This window comes from Pezoporus occidentalis, unplaced genomic scaffold, assembly GCF_034315485.1.
Source record: "Pezoporus occidentalis ecotype Australia unplaced genomic scaffold, CSIRO_AGI_Poc_V1 ctg35, whole genome shotgun sequence".
Classification (NCBI taxonomy): domain Eukaryota; kingdom Metazoa; phylum Chordata; class Aves; order Psittaciformes; family Psittacidae; genus Pezoporus; species Pezoporus occidentalis.
Genome location: NW_026915483.1, coordinates 3073432 through 3092180, shown reverse-complemented (window position 1 = coordinate 3092180; position 18749 = coordinate 3073432). Strand labels below are relative to the sequence as shown.

Genomic DNA, 18749 nt, shown 5'->3' with positions numbered 1-18749 from the left:
TGCCACAAGTACTGTTTTCCTCTCACAGGCATTTTTGTCCTCTAATTACTCCCAGACTTCACCCTTGGAGCTCATTACTCTCAATTGGAGTAGCCAGCTCAGCTGTGGCTTTCTTCCTGAAAGCCAGAAATCTTCAGCTTATCCATCTGCATGGCTCAGGCACAAACCTGTGTGTGTTTCCCTATGTCAACCCTGTACCTACAGCCTGGCCTCTTGTGCTATATCTAGGGACCAGCTTTGCTGCTTTTTCTCCCAGGATCTTATTCCTTTTGCCTTATTTCCCTATCCTGAAATTAACTCTAATCTCTCTCTCCCTCGTCTGTTCACAATATTTCAAATAATTCATGATAAGGAAGAGCCAAAGTGAAGGAAACATTTAAAATGCAGGAGCAGCCCAGCAGTAAGTGAAGAAAGAAACGGAGGGGGAAGAGATGAGAAACTTATTCTGAAATCTCTTTTTCTTCTTCCTCCTGTTTTTTCTCTGGAGCTTGCATAAATCCTCTATCTGCTTCAGCAGGGAGCAAAGTGACTCCAAAGACTGAAGCCTACACAGTACCCAGGGAATAAGCTAAAAATAATCTATTTTCTGTTCCAAGCTTTATGGAATGTAGAAAAATTGATCTCTTTTTTCTTGGAATGGGAGAAAGGAAAAGCATTTCTTTTAAAAGATGTAAAGTAATGAAAAAAGTCCATCTTCCCTTCTGGCTTCTGTTCCTACCTGCATCTCCCTCTCTCAGCGCCCTTTGCTTTAACGAACTAAACCCTGCCTTATGTCAGACAGGAGGTTGGGCCAGCTGGCACCCTGCATTGACTTCTTACAGTTCATTAAGGAACATCTCACGACAGTTGAGGAGATGCAGTAAGGTACATGTGCAGTCCCCTGGATCTCAAACAGGGACAGCAGGCAAGCAGAGCTAGCCAACAGCCCCAAAAGCCTGCTTTAGGAGCAGCTCCTGCTCACATCAGCTCAGCCCATCCAGTTCACTCCACCGGAAGCTTTCAAGCAGTGACACCTCACTAAAAAGCAGGAAAAATGGGATGTATTCAAGGAGCCAAAGCAGAAACTATGAGCAAGCTGAACTAAATTCCAGCCTTTCTTGGACCTTCTTTAAGGTCAAAAATCTTTTTACTGTGAGCCAGTTTTTGAGTAAGTGACCCAAAGGCTTTGAGAGAATGGGCTGGAGAGAAACTGGTACTCATGTATTTTTAGAACAGTAAAAATAATCTCCATGGAAAAGAGTAGCTTTATAAGCCTGGATGCAGAAGCCCTTCCTTTGCCCACAGACCCAGATAAAATTAAACAATGAACTGCATGGTTGTCAGGTCTGTATTAAGCAAATAAATCTCAACATGTCACTCAGCTATAGAGGCGACAATCACACTTCAGTCAGACTAACATTTCTCATATCAGATCCCAGTAATCTTTTCCATACATTCGTTCCTAACAGTTTCTTATTGGCAGAAGCTTCAGTCTTGGCTGATGGAGTGATTAGAACAAACACAATTTATCCCAATAAGATATTCTTATCTGAATGTTTTAATCAAGACTTATCAGTTTGCATTTTTCCTCAGCTAACGTCTGGATCTGTCAGACTCCTGTTACTAACATTTCATTTTCCATCACTGAGAAGTATTTGGTACAAAATTACCAATTGATTTAGAATGACAACAGCAAGAATAAAGGACTTCATAAGCACAACCAGCAGCAGGATAGTGGCTAAATTACATGTAAGTTTGTATATGTTTGACAAAACCACAAGATTAAAACTAGCTTTTGTTGGGAATAGCATTTTACTGAAGGCAGTGAGCCTGACAAAATGAATTAGCTCCAGCCTTAACCCTAAAAGTCCAACGTAATTTTAGAGTGACTTCTTCAGTGTTAGTACACAGGTACCCAAGAACAGGCTCTAGCACTAGTGAAGTACTGCTCAGTCCCAGCTACTCTACAGTAAAAGAGCTTAAACCATGACTCTTTTGCAATCATCAGGTTAATACAACAGATACAAACTAGTCCAGCCAGAGCCTACTCATTCAAAATAGGAGGGGTGTACACTGCACTAATGCACAGTCAGGACCAACACCTTTAGTCTATTCCTGCTGCCACTAAAATCTCCAAGAACTGTCACGTAAGGCTGGAATCGGCTCAACTAATCAGCCACTGGGAAAAGCCAATATCAAAGTATCAGGTATCAGACAAGAAAGGCCCAGACACATCCAGCCTTACACTCCTCATCATTCCAGCTTCTCTACAGAGCTGACAGAGGAAACAGCATCTGTGCAGGCAGTCTGCATCCAGACACAGCCACCAGTTCACTCCTGGAGAAGGCTCCTTTCTCCCTTGCCCTAGCAGGGTCTCATGATGACTTGGGCTCAGCAAGTAGGCACAAAGATGGATTTACACACAGCAGAAGTCCCTTGCCTTGTTAACACTTCCAGCAGAGTGACAAACTGCCTTATTGGGAAAATAAAACTTCACATAGTAGTGGAAAATTCATCACCTGTCTCCCAAGAAGTACAATGGACACTGTGTACATTCACGTATCAGCTAGCAGCTAAACTTTACCAAGCTCAGGGTGTTAAACAGAAAATCTCTCTGCTACTCACATTTCCCCAGTGAGCAGCTCTTGACAGACATGCTAGTGACAGACATCTGCAGAGAATGATTTACCTGTATTCCCAATAAGAAGTCCTAATATTCCCCTCGGTTCAAGCTGGCACTTCCCACCTTTTTAGCTGTCATATGCAAATAAAACTTGAGACGCATCAGAACAGAGTGAAATACTTCACCTGAGAACAATACATAACCCTAGGTCCTCGCAATAAGGTGGCTGCCTGCAGGATCTGCTGCTGCTACAGGAGAATGTTTCACAGATTCCTTGACACACTCCTCAAGTAAGACCCTATGAAGGGAAGAAGTTCTTCTTCAGCCACTATATAATCTTCTTGTACCATTACAGCTTTCCCTCAGCCCTTCTAAAGGGTCCAGGGAACCCTTCTGGCCACCACAGAGGCTCCTCCTGATTCTGCGTTTCTGTTTTCTGGCCACATCCCTGGCACTCTCTTCTGCAACACCAGCCCAGCTCGGCAAGTCAAGCTTGTTTTAAGACAGACACTTGCGCTTGATTAATGTCCTTGATGAATTCGCTCACCTTAGGAAAAAAAAATAAAAGTCCAAGTTAAGCTGTATTATTGCCTGTCTTCATTGCTATTTTCTGACCCAACATCTGAAGATTAGCCAGCACTGATTCAGGATTGAATCCCAAATCCAGGTTGAAAAACTAAGTCACACACTCAGTTCCAACACTAAACCTCACAGCAACCTCTTACACTGACTGATTTCCAAGTCCACAAATGGTATTTTTCAGAACTCTTCAATCAATCAGTTCATATTTAAACCTTTATTCTATTGATAGTATGTTATTTTTTGTGAAGAGGAAGTTTATTCTGGCCTTTTCTTGCTGTGGGAACAACACCTGCCAACAAAAGAGCAAAGCGACCCAAGAACCTTTTTGGATTTCAACAGAAATGCTAAGAGGGAAAGCACTGCCCCTCCCGTGATTTAACCAATTCAGGGTTAGAGACATGGTCCAAGCAGACACTATCAGGAAATCTTGAGAACCAGTCAAACATCCATGCAGAGCTATAGAGCTAAAGAGGCTTTTAGACACAGTGTGTAATCTTGTCAGAGCCGATTAGGTCAGAACAAAAGTGATGGGAAGTCTTCCCTCTTAATGTGCAAAAAGCTTTCGTTACTGCTCTATTATTCACTAGACTTGCTCCTCCATTCTTGGTGACTTTGTCACCACAGAGCATTAATTATTAATGTTAAGCCACACTATTTTTTACAGTAGGGAGAAGAAGGTGTCTTTAATAGAGGCAATTTTCAATGTCATTAAATGGACACTCAGGTTCTTTGACAAGTTGGAGATCACCTCATTGGTATGAGGCAGTACTTTCCTTTCCAAACAGCAAATACCCAACAGCAGAATTCCATTGCCACCAGCCCACTTCCATGGAGGACACCTAAAACCTATCCAGAAAGCTGTTCTGGGATGGCCTGTACTGTATTATGTGGGGCTGGGGTGCAGGAGTCCAGCCCAGCAGCATAAGCTCAGAGAAGACTAGAGCACGGAATGCAACCACAATCATGCCTGGCCTGCTCACAGCATGGGGAATGCCTCCTTCCTTTGATTGCAGCCTGCTAAAGCCTGTGCCCAAATGTGGGCTGATGTCCAAACATGAGGCAAGGTTTGGTTCAAATGTAACCTCAGGCTTAAAGTCTACCCTTGGGCTCCTCTCAACCAGCTGCTCAGGCATCACCTTCTCTCACTCCCCAACTGGTGCAAACATCTCCTCTAGTTAAGACACCAGAGATGAACACAGAGTTGGACACAGCCTCCAGGGATTAAATTATTAACAGATGAGACAGAGAGGATTCAAAATCTCATATTTATGCTCATGCCTATTAGGTTTCTATAAAAAACCCATGGATCACACACAGATCTTACACATGTGCACTCAACAAGGAAGAGTTGGGCCTCTCACAGCACTTTGGCTCAAATCACTGCCATTTCACAGGCACTGGGGATGGAATCCAATATATTGTTGTGCTTTGTTCTGTCTTCGCCAAATAATCAATGATGATTTAGCTAGGAACCAACCAGCACACACAGACACACACGTATGTGTGTGCCATAAAGGGAAGCCAAACAGGACTTTTCTTTCAGGTTTACAGGCATTACTCTGCCCCTCAAGACCTCTAACATATTTTTAGAAAGCACTGAATTCCAGCAAAGAACACAGGAGAAAAGCAATTCTGTGTGATTTCACTATCCCACTCCTACCATGTTGGCATTTGACAGCATCTCTTAATTTAAAAATTGGGGTTTGGACAATCTTCTTCTAAGGTTTAGAACATGATGATTTTAAATCATTCAGATGCACACATCAATCTTATTTTATTCACAGGGTACTAGTGAGGCTTTGAGGTGGAAAGAAAGGGATAAACAGTTTGGTCTAGTTTTTCTTCCCTCATTTGAAGCTCTGTGTAGGTAGTTGACTTTTAACCATGGAATCCATTCCATTCTTCAGAAAGCAGGAAATTATTCTTCCACTGCCTCCACTCAGCAAGAAGGCTAAATGTTTGCAGTGAAATTGAATGGATGTGGTACCAGATTACATCAACACAGGGCCTGTCTGTTACATGCCTGCAGAGCGAGGCAATGGAGATGGAAGGGGAAGGTTCTGAAGAGTTGAACCTCATGAGTTTTGAGGCAGATCCTCAAAAGAACACATGAGAAAAGAAGTTTAAAATAGTGCGAAGAGAGAAGAATGGGGAAAAAAGAACAGAGAAGGAAAACCAAGCTGGAGGAATTGAAGCCGGAGGAAGTGAAGCTGGAAGGACAACCCAGAGAATATTTATCATCAATTACAACATGATCTATAAAATAGCACTCCGGCTCTACAAAGATTTGTGCCTGAGGAGTAGAGCCCATAAAGACACCTAGGCTAAACTGTTTCATCTACCACCACCATGGACCTGGAAGTCTCTGTGCTGCTCCAGGAGGACCCAGTGTCTCCTCCAGCAGTGTCAGGTTTCCCCAGCATCTGCCAAAGGACAGCAAAGTGTTTATGCACAACCATGCCTCTGGAAGCTCCTTCTTGTAATATTTCTGCTAGAAAGTGAGCAGACATTACTGAACATCCACCAAATAGCAGCAAGTCCAAGCATAACCGGTCAGAATCAGACATACAGAAAAGGAAGTGGGGGCACTAGGCTCGATTTCCCATTGAGGCACCAAATTGGACTTCAGGAAATTACTCTGCAAGGCCTTGGGTAAATCAGATAACCTTTCAAGCTCTCTGAACATGCCTGAACACAGTTTTTGTATCAATCTGACTGTAAAGAAATCAACAGAGCTAAATTAATGATCCCCATCACACCTGCAGACACACAGATTGCATTCTAAAGCATTTTTAGTCTGATAGCTTGTTTAGTTTCAAACCAAAAATGAGCGACCTGTTTCAATCACTCTGATTCCATCTGCACTGATCTGAAGTCAGTGTAAAACCCAACAGTAGACCAGATTTTGAGCAGAATAAAACTCCTTTCCTATCACACAAACATAAAAAATACAGCTGGACAAGACCACAAGAGGTTACCTAAAATACCCCCTTTGTCCCATAATGGAATCAATTCTACTTAAACCATTCCAACACAGCTCATGGGTAGGATCTATTAAACCATGTGCAGCTACAGCCATGCTTTCTTCTCTCAGTCATGCAGTTACAGCACCCATCAAAAGGAAATCTCTGCTGGAATCCTGCTGCTATTAATACTGCAATTCCCCTAACAGAATTTGTTTAAAAAACCCTTACATACGATGTAATGGCTCTAATTTTACAAGTTAGCAAAGAACAAGCTTTGCTTTTGATAGTCTCTATTTCCAGAAATGCTATAATTCCTTTTTAAACAGGATTTATTTTTTTTCCACAGACTCTGTTACTGGTTTGGAATCTCAAAATGTATTTTAGCTCCTTGGGGAAAAGCTTGGGCTATCCATCTCTTTACTAATCTGTTTTTTCTATTAGACAGTTGCATCTCTCCTCCCTCAACTTGTCAGCTCTACTGATGAGTCATTAATTGCTTTCTTTTTGAAACAACTACAGTAGGCTAAAATCAAGCAAGAAGCCTACTGAAGAATTCAATTAACTTCTGGCTTGTTTGGTAATAAATAGTGCAGTATTGTGTTCTGCCACTCTTTATTCTTGTCCTAGTGTCTGGAGATTGCCCAGATGTTTCGTCCTGCGTTGTTGGGTTCCCCCCCCTTTCTGCTGTGGAAGGCTTTAGCCTGCGGGCTGTGCAGCACTAGCCTCTGCTCTCCTGGCTCTAGTTAATCTACATGGCTGTCAGAGCTGTCACATGAATGGTGAATCATGGCCTCTCGCTGCAATCACTTCAACCCCTGGGGAAGTGCTCGGTGCAAACAGCTGCACAAACCCCCACCCAAGCAAAAGTTTCTCCTGGATGAGGATTTTACAAATCAACTTTGAAATGATGACAAAGCCTGAGTGACAGGCCCCTGGTTCTTAAAGAACTAAAATTTGTCAAAAACAAATTGCTTGTCTTTCAAACAGACACCCTGTTTGAGCCCTCCCCCCCCCCCTTTCCTTTGCTGACTTTTCTATTTCCAAACAACAACTGGATCCGTTTTCTTCTAAACAAACTTGAATTACAAAGGAATGTTGTTCTGCTGTACTTAATAGATTTGCACATTTTTCCCCTTTCTTCTTTAGTCTTTCCCAGTGTAACATATAATCCTTTGCACCTGCAAAAGCTCCACAGACTGCTGACTGCCAAGAATCCACCACGTGACCCTGCTTCCATGACCAGAGATCCTGTGTTTAAAGAGAAAGGAAAATAAAAAGTTATTAAACGTTTGAATCTATCTGATCCCCATGCGAGTTAACTCCGAGGATGGGAACTTAAGTGAAAGGCTATTTTTGTGGCATTTTTCAGTGATGTAATAAGTGATTTTTCCCAAGGAACTTGTGTACTTGAACGAGCAGATGGAGTTAGAAAGATGTCTGGAACCGAGGAAGGCTTGAAGCAAATTGCTTTCAGGGATTTCATATGTATGTATTTAAGCCTGTGGCCATGCAGCTTTGCAAATATGTTGTGAATTTATTGTCTTTTTGGCAGATAAAACAGTGCAAAGCAAAACACTGGGGGGGGGGGGGGGGGGGGAGGGGTTAGCATGCAAGAACCAGTATCAGTTCAGCCCAGATGTACGAAACACTCCCATTTAAAATGAACAGTACTCAGCACAGTGAGACATGTCCTGTTTGCCCCTACATTTCTTAAACCAACGCTTCCCCTCACACTCCCCAAAACCCCCCATCATTAAGAAATTACTCTTATCACTCCCATTACATCCCAAAGCAGGTGTGTCTGTTTTTCACTTGGCGTCACTAGGGACCACACACCCTTCTCCTCCCTGCTGCTCCCACACACCATGCTCTAATCCATTAACTCACAGCATCATTTAAACATGCACATTTAAAACCACCACCAAGAGCAGTGCCTTCTAAAAAACACCTATCAAGAATCACAGCAGTCTGATGTGTCCGATCAGTATCAGCAACAAAAGCTGATGTGTGCTAGGATGGTTTCTATTATGCCACTTCGTTCTCTCCTCCTCCGCTCCACTCCACCACCTCCCTCCCATCTCCTGACATGCTTAACACTGGAAGTTCTCTGGAGGAGAGATTTCTGGTTTATGATGTGAGGACCAGTGCTGAGCAAAAAGCAGTGGGATTCACAGCCCTTCTCAGGCCTACCACAGAGAAGTCAGTCATCTCATTTTATAGCTGTGGCACTATCTCATTCTTTTTAAAGCCATATTACTTCTATGCTATAAAACTTCCTTACAAGCAGCCCTGTAGCTGTGCTAGGCTGCGATGCTGCTCTCAGGCTCCTGGGTCTGCAATACAGGCATTTTCCACTGGGGTATGAGAACTCATTGCCTTCATTTGCTGACTCTTCATTTAACGTGCTGTCCCTGTGACTCGCCTCTTCCAACTTGGCTGGTGGTTGTATTTCAGTTGAATGTTTTAAAAATCAAACTGTTCAAGCAACAATGGCCAGCCACAATGTTGTTTGGTATCCTGCCACAGCTAAATAGCTGCAGCTCTGCTGTACGAAAGCACTAAAGGGATTTCAGTCTCTTTAATGCTAGCCACGCTTTTCTGGGTGTTTGCAGTATGGGTTTCTATTCTGCTGTCACCCACAGCAGAAACTGATTTTCATCTTGTAAGCAAATAAATAGGGATTCATAATTATTCAAACCCATAAGATGTTTTTCTAGAATAATTTACACTCTTTGGACACACAGCTTTCTTGTAGCTCAGTCTTGCTGGATGAAGGACACATCTTCCCAAGACAAAAGGTGCTTCCTTCTGAAGCACTTCTGTATTGTCAAAGCATAAATCCAACCCTCAAAATCCACTTTCAAAACACTTCAAGTGCTTAAAAAGCCTCAATTTGAAGGTCATGGTTTAGAATTTAACTCCTGGAGCCACTTGATACAAACAGAATTAGTGTATTTTCACATTAAGTGTTCTCCACGCATGTCTACACCTACAACTAAACCTGAGAACTCAGAACTGCTACTTCTGTAGTGCAAAAAATCACTATGAAAGATCTGCTGGAGGACTGGGAGGAAAACCAGCACATTAATACACACATTCATGGCTCTGCGAGAAGCCCAGACTAATTCTCAGTCATGACGGGGTTTTATGTTAATGGCATTGTCCAAAGAAGTAGGAAAAGGTCAGTCTTAATTCTTGACATGTAGCTCTGAAATCTAGTTTCTGATAAAGGCTGGCTTCCCAGTACAGCTCTGCACAGAGAGCCTTTGCCAAGCCAGGCAAATGGTGATGAATTCCTGTTATTGCCTGCAAATTGACAACAGGTATTTGCAGCAGTCATGCAATATGGAAAATTGTGTAGAAGGGTGGAGCCAGGAACAGTTCAATTAAATTAGGGAAAAGGAGAATTGAGGCTGGAGAACAGGAAGAAAATTCCCCAACAGTGAGGTCTACTGAAGAGCGGGGCCAGCCTCCCCAGGGAGGAGAGGAAAGCCCTCTCCTTTGAGTCACTTAAAAATAGACTGGAGAAGGCACTCGAGACTGTACTGTGGGGAATAATCCTGTGTTGGCAAGGGCAGGATGAGATGACTTCATGCATTTCTTTCCATCTCCAATTTCGGTGATTCACCCAAGCTCCAAACCTGAACATGCAGAAGAGCGAGAGAGAAGCAGGGCATGAGGACATCATCCAAAAGGAAGCTGAGAGGAACAAGTGTCACAAGGCCAAGAGGACAGGCAGGACTCTAGTCCAAACTCTTTCTAACCACACCCATGCTATGGGCCAAGCTGATGAGCTGAAGGCCACACGTGTTTTCTCTCAGAGCCCACAGACCCACTTATCGACAGGGCTTTGTGGTAAATCGGGCTTGTAAGTTCTTCACAAATGCTCATCTTTGTGTTGCATCAAGCATGGTTTTAATACTCCTAACACAGAGCAAAGCACAGAAGCTATTAGAGGCTTGACCACTGTAAAACTAGAGCCTTGCTCCTGGAAAGAAATACAGGATTCACAAACAGTCTTCCACAGAGCACTGACTTTGGACAGAATTGCTGGTTACTTGCAGTGATACTGCAATAGATAATGCTCTGCCATCCTAGATGCTGCACAGATTGAGAAGAGCTTCCACTCCAGGTGACAGCTCCCTGCTCAGGGCCTCCACCCAGGGCAGAAGCCCCCATGTAGTGCCTGCAGAAGCCCTACAACTACACTGCTTTCTCTATATATGCTCTTGCAATATGAAACTGGGAATAATAAACTGGGAATTATAAGCAACACAACCACAACAATTGGATCACCAAATGGCTCCTACCTGCTTACACTGGGCTCCTCCTGCAGAAGGGTGCAGGAGATAATGAGACTTTTCCAAGGCAATACCCATTCCCACTAGTATTCACTGCCTAGGAAAGCAAAATGACAAGGAGCACATTACATGAAAGCGGGCCGCCATGCCAAGCCTGTGTCATGTGTATTCTATTAAGCTGAAGGCTGAATAGAAGACTTTGTTTTCCACTTCAAAGGACCCCATCCCAACCTCTCGCTCTTCCCTTATGAATAACAAATTGGAAATAAATCTTCTGGCTGAAGTGCATGGAAACTCGTACAGTTGGGGCCCTCTGCAGCTTCCCAGCTCAATCACATGCTAATTTTTATTGTAAACACTTTTATGTGATATATATGTAAATCTCGCTGTGCATCGCTGCACCATGTAAAGCAATCCAGAGGGTGCGTCCTCAAGGGATGGGACACAGCAGGAAGCCTGAATGCAGATTTCCAATTATTCACAGGGATAATGTTCACAGAGAAGGGTCAAGTTTTATATGTGGGCAGAGCCTTACTTTTCTTCCTGACGATCCCATTTCATGCTGCCCCATAGGCCTGTGTCCTCTGCTTCTCACTACAAATGTTATTTAGCTCTTTTGATACTGAGAATACAAGGAAGCTCATTTTGCTGAGCAGAAAGTGCATTGGAAAAGTCACTCCTAGGATATACCAAAGGCTTTTCAATCTAGTTGGGTCTTGGTCCGTATTCAGGATATATTCAGATATATTCTATTATATATTGGGAATGCACAGCACTTGCCTCTCTCTCAAACCTGATGACAGGACCAACACCCCAAACACTATATGAAGCATCGCAGAGAATGAGATATCTCTGCCTTGGCCTTGCTATTCTGCAGGCACTAAGATGCAAGCAGAACTCATGGCATACACTAAACTTGAGGCCTGCAGCTGAGTAAATATTACAATTCACTCCAACAATAAGCATCTGCAGTATTTCCACATAACCCTCTGTTCGAGGCCGTGTTCAACTTCGTGATAACAGAGGGGAGGAAAAATCTCTCCAAATTAATCACACGGATTTGTGTGCATGTGCAATCCTGCAGACCGAAGAAAGAAAAGCAATTTTCACATTTGCCTTTGCTACTAGGTATTTTGCTTCCAACGTGGCATTCTGCATGGCTGAGCCTTACAGATGCATGGCACGTTAGCTAGAGGAGAAGCAAAAACTTTGTGAGCTGATCGCTGTTTCTATATGTAAAATCAAACAGAGCATAGAGCCAAATGTCCTCCCCAGTGAATTTCTATGCACATATGTGCGGCATATGTGCTCGTACATGTGTATATTATCTTGCAGGAAACATGCACGCCCAAACATGGGAAAAATTCAATGATCTAAGTTCACTGTTGACAAAAGCATTGAGACCCCAATTGCACTAATGGAGTTGTGCTCACTTAAGCCAGTCCTGAATTTGGCCCTAGAATTAAACCCACCCAAATCCTAGGTAAATTGAAAGAGAACAAAAGTTGGCCTACATGCAACAGCATATTTTTCATGTTAAAAGCATTTCATTCCCTTTTTCTCCCCACATAATACTGCATTGATGCCTGTGACCCATTTGGATGTAAATCAAAATGGATGTGCTAAAAGCCTGGTTAAATAAAATGTCTTCGAAACAGTGTTCCCATGGTAAAGGCAGAACATAATATGCCGGCAACACTCAGTTTCCATGGCATGAAGGGCCATATATGTGCCTGGGGAGGCAAACGTACTTCTGAAAAATCACTTTGAAGTTAGAATGGCTTTCTTTGAGCATCTGCACTGCCACTACCTGCTAATAAATCTGTGCTTCATGCAGGCTTGCATGAATAAATTACATGGAAGGATCATGAGCTTTTTAAGGTTCTCCAGCAAGAAGCAAGTGTCCGAATCAAACAGCGAGCCCTTCACACTGATTACTTCTATACTGTACCAAACATCCCCAGATGTCATTGGCAACCTCAGCAACTTCTAGAGAACTGCTTGTGGTCTAGGCATGACCAAGAGCATCACAATCTGGCTCTGTATCTCCAAGACTGTGTGCGTCTGGTTTACTTCTGCCGTTTTAAATGCTGCATTGATGAGCCAAGCCCATCTGACTTTCTCAAACGTGCCTGCAGTGCTGTAAGTAAGGATTGCATTTGTTTCTTGCTCTTTGGTGCAGATGGCATACAGCATTCCTTTGACTGCGCTTCAAGGCTGTGTGAATGACACTTATTGTGGCACTAATAAAGCGAGGGCTGTTTGCTGAACAGCTGTTGGGGACATTGTTCTTTTGTGAGGAAAATGCAGCCGTTATGCTAATGGCATGCACAGGCCACGCTGGCCGCAAGTTACATCACGCCTGGAAATGTGTTTTCCTGATAGAGCACCTAAGCGAATGGCAGACACGTTAGCGTTATTTAACCATTAGGACTTAATCCCTAAATCAGCCCGCTCGTTACTCAAAGAAGGAGTGAGGTATGGTAGAACACTTACTACACTGCCTGCAAGGAAATGGGTTTAAAGCTGGGCCTGGGTTTCATTTACTCTTGCCTTACACGTAGCTGAGCGCAGCAGAAGGAAATACTAGGCTGCATCTCCAGGAAAAAAAGGAAAGCTGTCACCTACCTATAGCGGAGGGAAAGAGCCATTTTAGGCCCAGTTTGGCTACATTCCTCTAATTTTCTACTTCTCCTGTTAAACAGCAACAGATTTGATTGTAAATTTTAGGAGGGAAATAGCATGTGGTTTATTGTTTCAATGGTGGAGTTATAAACACGTATTACTGTTGAGAGCCCCAGCTGCCCAGGCAGAAGCATTCTGTAAACTTTTCATTCTTACTAACTTTAAAGCTCAGGTGCAATGAGCTCCAAACAAGATTAGAGCCTCCACTCCCCACAGAAACCCACCAAGCAGTCTTTGCACAGCATGCTTCAAAATACATCTCAAAGGTATGTCTGCACTGACAACTACAAGCAAGGCTAAGCCCACTTCTAACCAGACCTGTTCACACCCTCTACTGCCTATACCAGCCCCTCAAAATTGAGCTCTCTGGGGAGAGGAACCAAGACAACCAAGCAAATGAGTCCACATGCCAATGTCTTCATGCAGATCAGTCCAACAGCAGATTTCCTAAACTCTGTTCCTCTCAAAGCAAGTGCCTTGTTCCTGGGGTGACAACTGAACCTGGACAGAAAACAAGGGACCTAAGGAAATGTAAGACCAATCCCAAGCCTGCTCTCCATTGTGTGGGCAGAAACCAGTTTAGGAACACAGGAAACTTCTGTTCTGACCCAACCAACCTTCTGATACTGCTCAGTCTCACACAGGAATGGCTGGACTCTCCCCATTGTCTTAACTACAATGCCCAGTTTATTTTACAGGGTGGAAACATGCCTGTGTGTACTCTCCTGAAGCCACTGAAGCATGTCACTGCTTGTTCAGCATCTTACAGCACTACCACATGCCACCACAGTCATTACAAAATCCCATTGTATATAAGCTCCCTGTCTCTGGCTGTTGCCTCTCAAGGTCCAACCGAGTATTTCCTTGTAAAACACCTGTTAATTTGCGAGATTCACAGATTTGAGAAAACTATCTAATTGCTAAAGCCAGTGACAGAAAACCACATGGGCTCACTATAGCTGCAGAAAGTCTTTGAGCTTTAGGTTTTGCCCAACACCAAGACAAAGAAGGAAATCCTGGCCCCACATAGTACCAGAAGAGCCAGACCATCAGCCCGAGCATGGCTAGTCCAAGGTTTTTAATCTTTCCTTGCAGGTCCTGAGCCAGCAGAGTAGCACAGTCTGTGCCAGCCCTCCCAGGACTCACAGGCACACACAATCTGCAGGGAGAAGTCAGCCTGACCCTGATGTTACAGTCTTAGCACCACCCAAGTGTCCCACCCCAGAATCAGACACGTCTAATGGAAAATAAAAGGGTCCCAGGATAGTAGGTTTGTTTTCCTTTAAAAAACAACCAACCAACCAACAATCCCCTTGTTTTTCAAGTCTACTCATTTGAGACCTATGTCCTCCTATCCCACCTGCTCCTTCCCTCCTCACTGGCTACCAAAGCCTTTTCTCCAGACATACAATACATTTGGTCTATAAAGAGACCATTCTCCATGTACAGCTGCATTTGAGTAACTCTCAGAGGCTCTGAAGCACAGCCAACACGCAGAAATATAAAACCCAAGAGGAATGAGTCTTGTTTCACCTGGGACAGGTTTACCTTACACACAGCTCTGTTCTCTGAGGGAGCTGACCCTTCCCACTAGCCATAAGATGCAGGCATTTTTGACAAGATGCTTCTGGACTTAAACCTAACCAGAGGCTCTTGATTTTGAGGGAAGAGGGGGTTAAGCACTATTTTGCTGAAAAAGAACCACTGATGCCCTGTATTTCTGTGGTATTTCCACAGTAGAAATCAAAGTTGTCTTTTTCTCAGGTCTAAAAGAAAAAACATGTATTAAAGCACAACATGAAACAGATGATAAATCACTTATAGTTGGTAGGTATTACGATATGATGATCACAAGTGCTGAATAAAATGCCTGAACAGAAGATAATAGAGAAGGGATGAGCTCCACAGTTCTACAGTCACCACAGTGGAGACTACACACATGGGGCAGCGGGGTGAAAGCAGGAGAGCTGTGCTAGACTCTCTGTAACCCACAACAATTTCATGCCAAATACACAGCCTGTAATATGAAATTCCCACAATGAAGAACACACATACAATATTTCCAAAGCAAATTACAGAGGCACCCTGGAAATTCCAGGGCAGAATACAAGGGGACTGTGTCTTACAACATTATTGCAAAACTTGAACTAATATGGAAGGCAGCGTGCTTTGCAGGCTTTTGGGAAGCACACCACATCTGTGTTCTGCTGCTTTTCTCCATGGCCAGCTGGCTTTGAGATGGAATCAGAAGGATTAGCCCTAAAAGAACCTAAATCAGATCAAACAGCCCCTGTGGTCATTAGCCATGGTGCTCCTCCAAGGGCTGGTGTAGCGAAGAGTGAATGGGCTTTGAAATGCCCCTCTTTTCTTGAACTCTAAGATGAATTCAAACTTGGTTTTGCTATAAGGCTTGGGCTAAAAAGACAGAGAAGAGCAACACTAACTCAGCCTAGCACAGAATTACAATGCCTGTCCTGAAATTCAATACAACATCGCAGTTTCCTTCTCCCCTTTGGTTTATATCAATAATCTAAAACAAAGTATAGAAAAATGAAAAACCAGCAAAAGAAAGGACATGAAGCATGCATTAGAGCAGTGGGTGCTACCTACGCCATCGTTTCTTTACTGTTGCCTCTTAATTCATTGTAAACTAAGAAAGAAGCCTATGAACTGCTTCTAAATTGTGTGCTCACCTGAGTAACTGGCAGGACGGCTTATAATTGAAGCAGTATCTGTTTCTTGCTAATCACTGCAGTACCCTCTTTGCCAGCACCCTTAGCATACGTAACCGTATAGGTCAATCATTCATACAATGCTCTCTTCTTCTAACCTAGTTTAGTGTACGATATGTAAGTTTACTCTCACATGGGACAGCTGGTCTACATTCACACACAGAACAAAACTCTGCACGTAAACTGTGGCTAAAATCTGCTGGAAGCATAATGAATAACCAGAGCAGCTTGGAACAAAGCAGACAGAAAAAATGGGATAAACACCCGATTTGATACCTACATCAAACCTTTATTAAGCTTCTTTAAGCTTAACAACCTTCTGCCAGCTGCAGCCATGTATGGAAAGAAAAAGGAAACTTCTTCTTCCATGTCCTTTACAATGGAAAAATAATTTTCCTGATTTTTATGGTGATTAGGTTGTTCAGGGAATTACAAGACTGAGTCTATCTTCCATCATCTTATGTAACTTAGTACTAATGGTTTTAAAAATGACAGAGCTATGGCACTTGTTCTGATCTGCTCTGCGAGATGACCCACACACCATACACAACTGCTCCAGCATTTTCTTTCTCAAGTAATCCCATTAACACAGTGTAGAATCCTCAGACACCATCTCAATAACTTCTCCATGTTCAGGCTTTGTATCATTTTTCTCTTGTCCTTAGGACTCCTACCTCTTCTTAACTGCCATCTCTTCATGCTCCTTTCCTGCACCAATGAGTAACCCTAGCCTGCATAATACTCCTATCGATGCTACTTGGCCACATCCAGTCTGCTGGATCATAGTGGTTTTTGCCCTTTGTTGTACTGTCAGGGCAATTTTTAAGAGCTCCATTCAGATAAACAAAACATATCCTGCTTTCATTGCCTGGCTTTGATGTGACAAACCTTGAGCTCTCTCCATGTGCAGAGCCAAGGCGACTGGAGCACATAAGACTGATCTTTGCAGTTATCTGCTCTTGGTTCCACAGTCAGAATATATTGCAATGGGTTTGTGGAACAAACTGACCTGGTTTTGTTTCTCTTCAGATCTGCACTGAGCTCTTTAGATTAAACATGATGTCTCATCCTAAGTGACTCACTCCTGTAGCCAGCTAAATTCAAACTGTCTTCTTTAAAGCCTGCAATCTAAACAATACATTTTATTGTCACAGCTACGTGGACATTAGTTAAACCAACTTTACAGTCTGCAAACAACCACACAACGTTGCTGGCTTATGTGGCTTTGGCAAGAACACGGCACTTTTTAAGCACTGTCACCTCTTGCTCCCAAACACTCCTGCTGCACTAACAATTAGCAGGTCAGGCCAGCATCCCTGCTGAAGAGTTTACACAAAGCCATTCCTGCACACTGGCAGGGAAAGAGATTCCTAATAAGGCAGACAAAGCTGCCCTGTGCAATGGGACAATACACAGACACCACATCAGGCTGAGCTCATGAAGAACCTACAGAATCCTCTATGAACACAGCTCAGTTCTGTGAAAGCTCTTGTAGGATTTCATGCTCCTTCTGCCAGTGGACTCCCCTTTGTATCTGACTCATTGAAGTCTCCAGATGCAACATTCACACTGTGGGTTTGTCCCCTCAGAACAACCCAAGCCACTTACAGTGAGAGGACAAGCTATTGTCCCAAGGATAATATAAGTCCTCCTAACCAAATGGAAGCAGCAAGGGACAAGGGAGATCATCACAGGATCCCACCCTTCCAGCACTACTGCCCAATTTGGGCGTCAGTGGCCAGCTTGCTCAGAAGTCCAGTACCCTTAACATGAAGAAAGTTATTTTCAGGTCCTCTCCTACAAATATTTGATTTTGCTACAATGCCTTCAGTAACCTGCAATAATTGTCCATGTTTCCAATCCAGATCTCAAAGCACATGAAGAAGCTTTTCTTTCACCTTCTGCAGTGAGTTAAAGCAAAAACAGAGGGATGAAGAAATGCCATGTCTTGAAATCCAACCTTGTGCTCAATCTAGACGTTGACTCTGTCCATGATAAACAGAGTAACCAGCTGGTGGGAGGACACAGTGCAGCATTCTGAAACACTGTGCTATTAGAGTATCATCTACTGATAGCTTCTTTAAATGACCTTTAAATGAAGTATATGCAGCCAACAGCCTGTTAGTGACATAGTCTTTCTGTGTCTGCAAAACACCATCAGTTTTCTCTGTATCAATTGCAATTTCCTAATTACTTTGAAGAATAAAACACTAAAAAAAAAATAGATTAGATTTCTGGTATGTTGGGGAGTAAAATTTAGACTGCATGCTACACATCTATGGTTACATATTCCCTGTTATTTTTCAGTTATTCTGGCATAGGTAGGTTAGTCCATACTGATTCTTGGACCTGCCCATAATTGGGATAACCAAGTTAGATAAGTTACCATGGAAAGCCTTTGCAAAATGTATAACTTTTATTTCTCTCATTAAAGAGAACTTACCTTTAAGGACTCCCAGAGGGGAAATTGTACCAGAGAGAAAGGAATCTGGAGAGGTGGGAAAAGAAAAAACAACGTAATGTTAGAAAAGCAAATGAGGTTGGCATGTTCCTCCACTGGCTAAATTAAGAACAGTTACTGTTCACTCAGAGAACTGCAGCTTATTACATTTACAAATCTTTACGGACACTTAATGTACGTTGCCATTAAATGACTGGTTTCACTAAAGCAGTTTTACTTTGTTTATCACATTCCCCGCTGAGAGGTTAATGTATTGTTACCAGGGTGGCCTACAAGAGCAATAAGCAGTATGATCTAGTGCAGGGACATTCCTGGTTTGACGCTTAGCCAAGGAAGCCATAGGGATGGTTCAAGAAACATGTTCCAAAGACCACGGTCACAGCTTGGTAAAAATACATCTTCAGCAACAGACACTCTCAC

The 18749-nt window shown here is 43.1% G+C and overlaps 1 protein-coding gene across 5 annotated transcripts in view; it reads right to left on the bottom strand.

Moving 5' to 3' along the window:
* SLC25A26 (solute carrier family 25 member 26) overlaps nucleotides 1-18749 on the bottom strand; it is an 83424-nt gene that overhangs the window by 6388 nt on the left and 58287 nt on the right. For 4 of the 5 annotated variants that reach the window (XM_062630286.1, XM_062630287.1, XM_062630285.1 and 1 more), the window contains 2 exons: nucleotides 18312-18356; nucleotides 7329-7398 (listed from right to left, as the gene is read on the bottom strand). In XM_062630286.1, coding sequence (XP_062486270.1) covers nucleotides 7329-7398; nucleotides 18312-18356 — 115 coding nt within the window. The remainder of the gene's footprint in view (nucleotides 1-7328; nucleotides 7399-18311; nucleotides 18357-18749) is intronic. The other variant, XM_062630284.1, reaches the window with a different exon arrangement.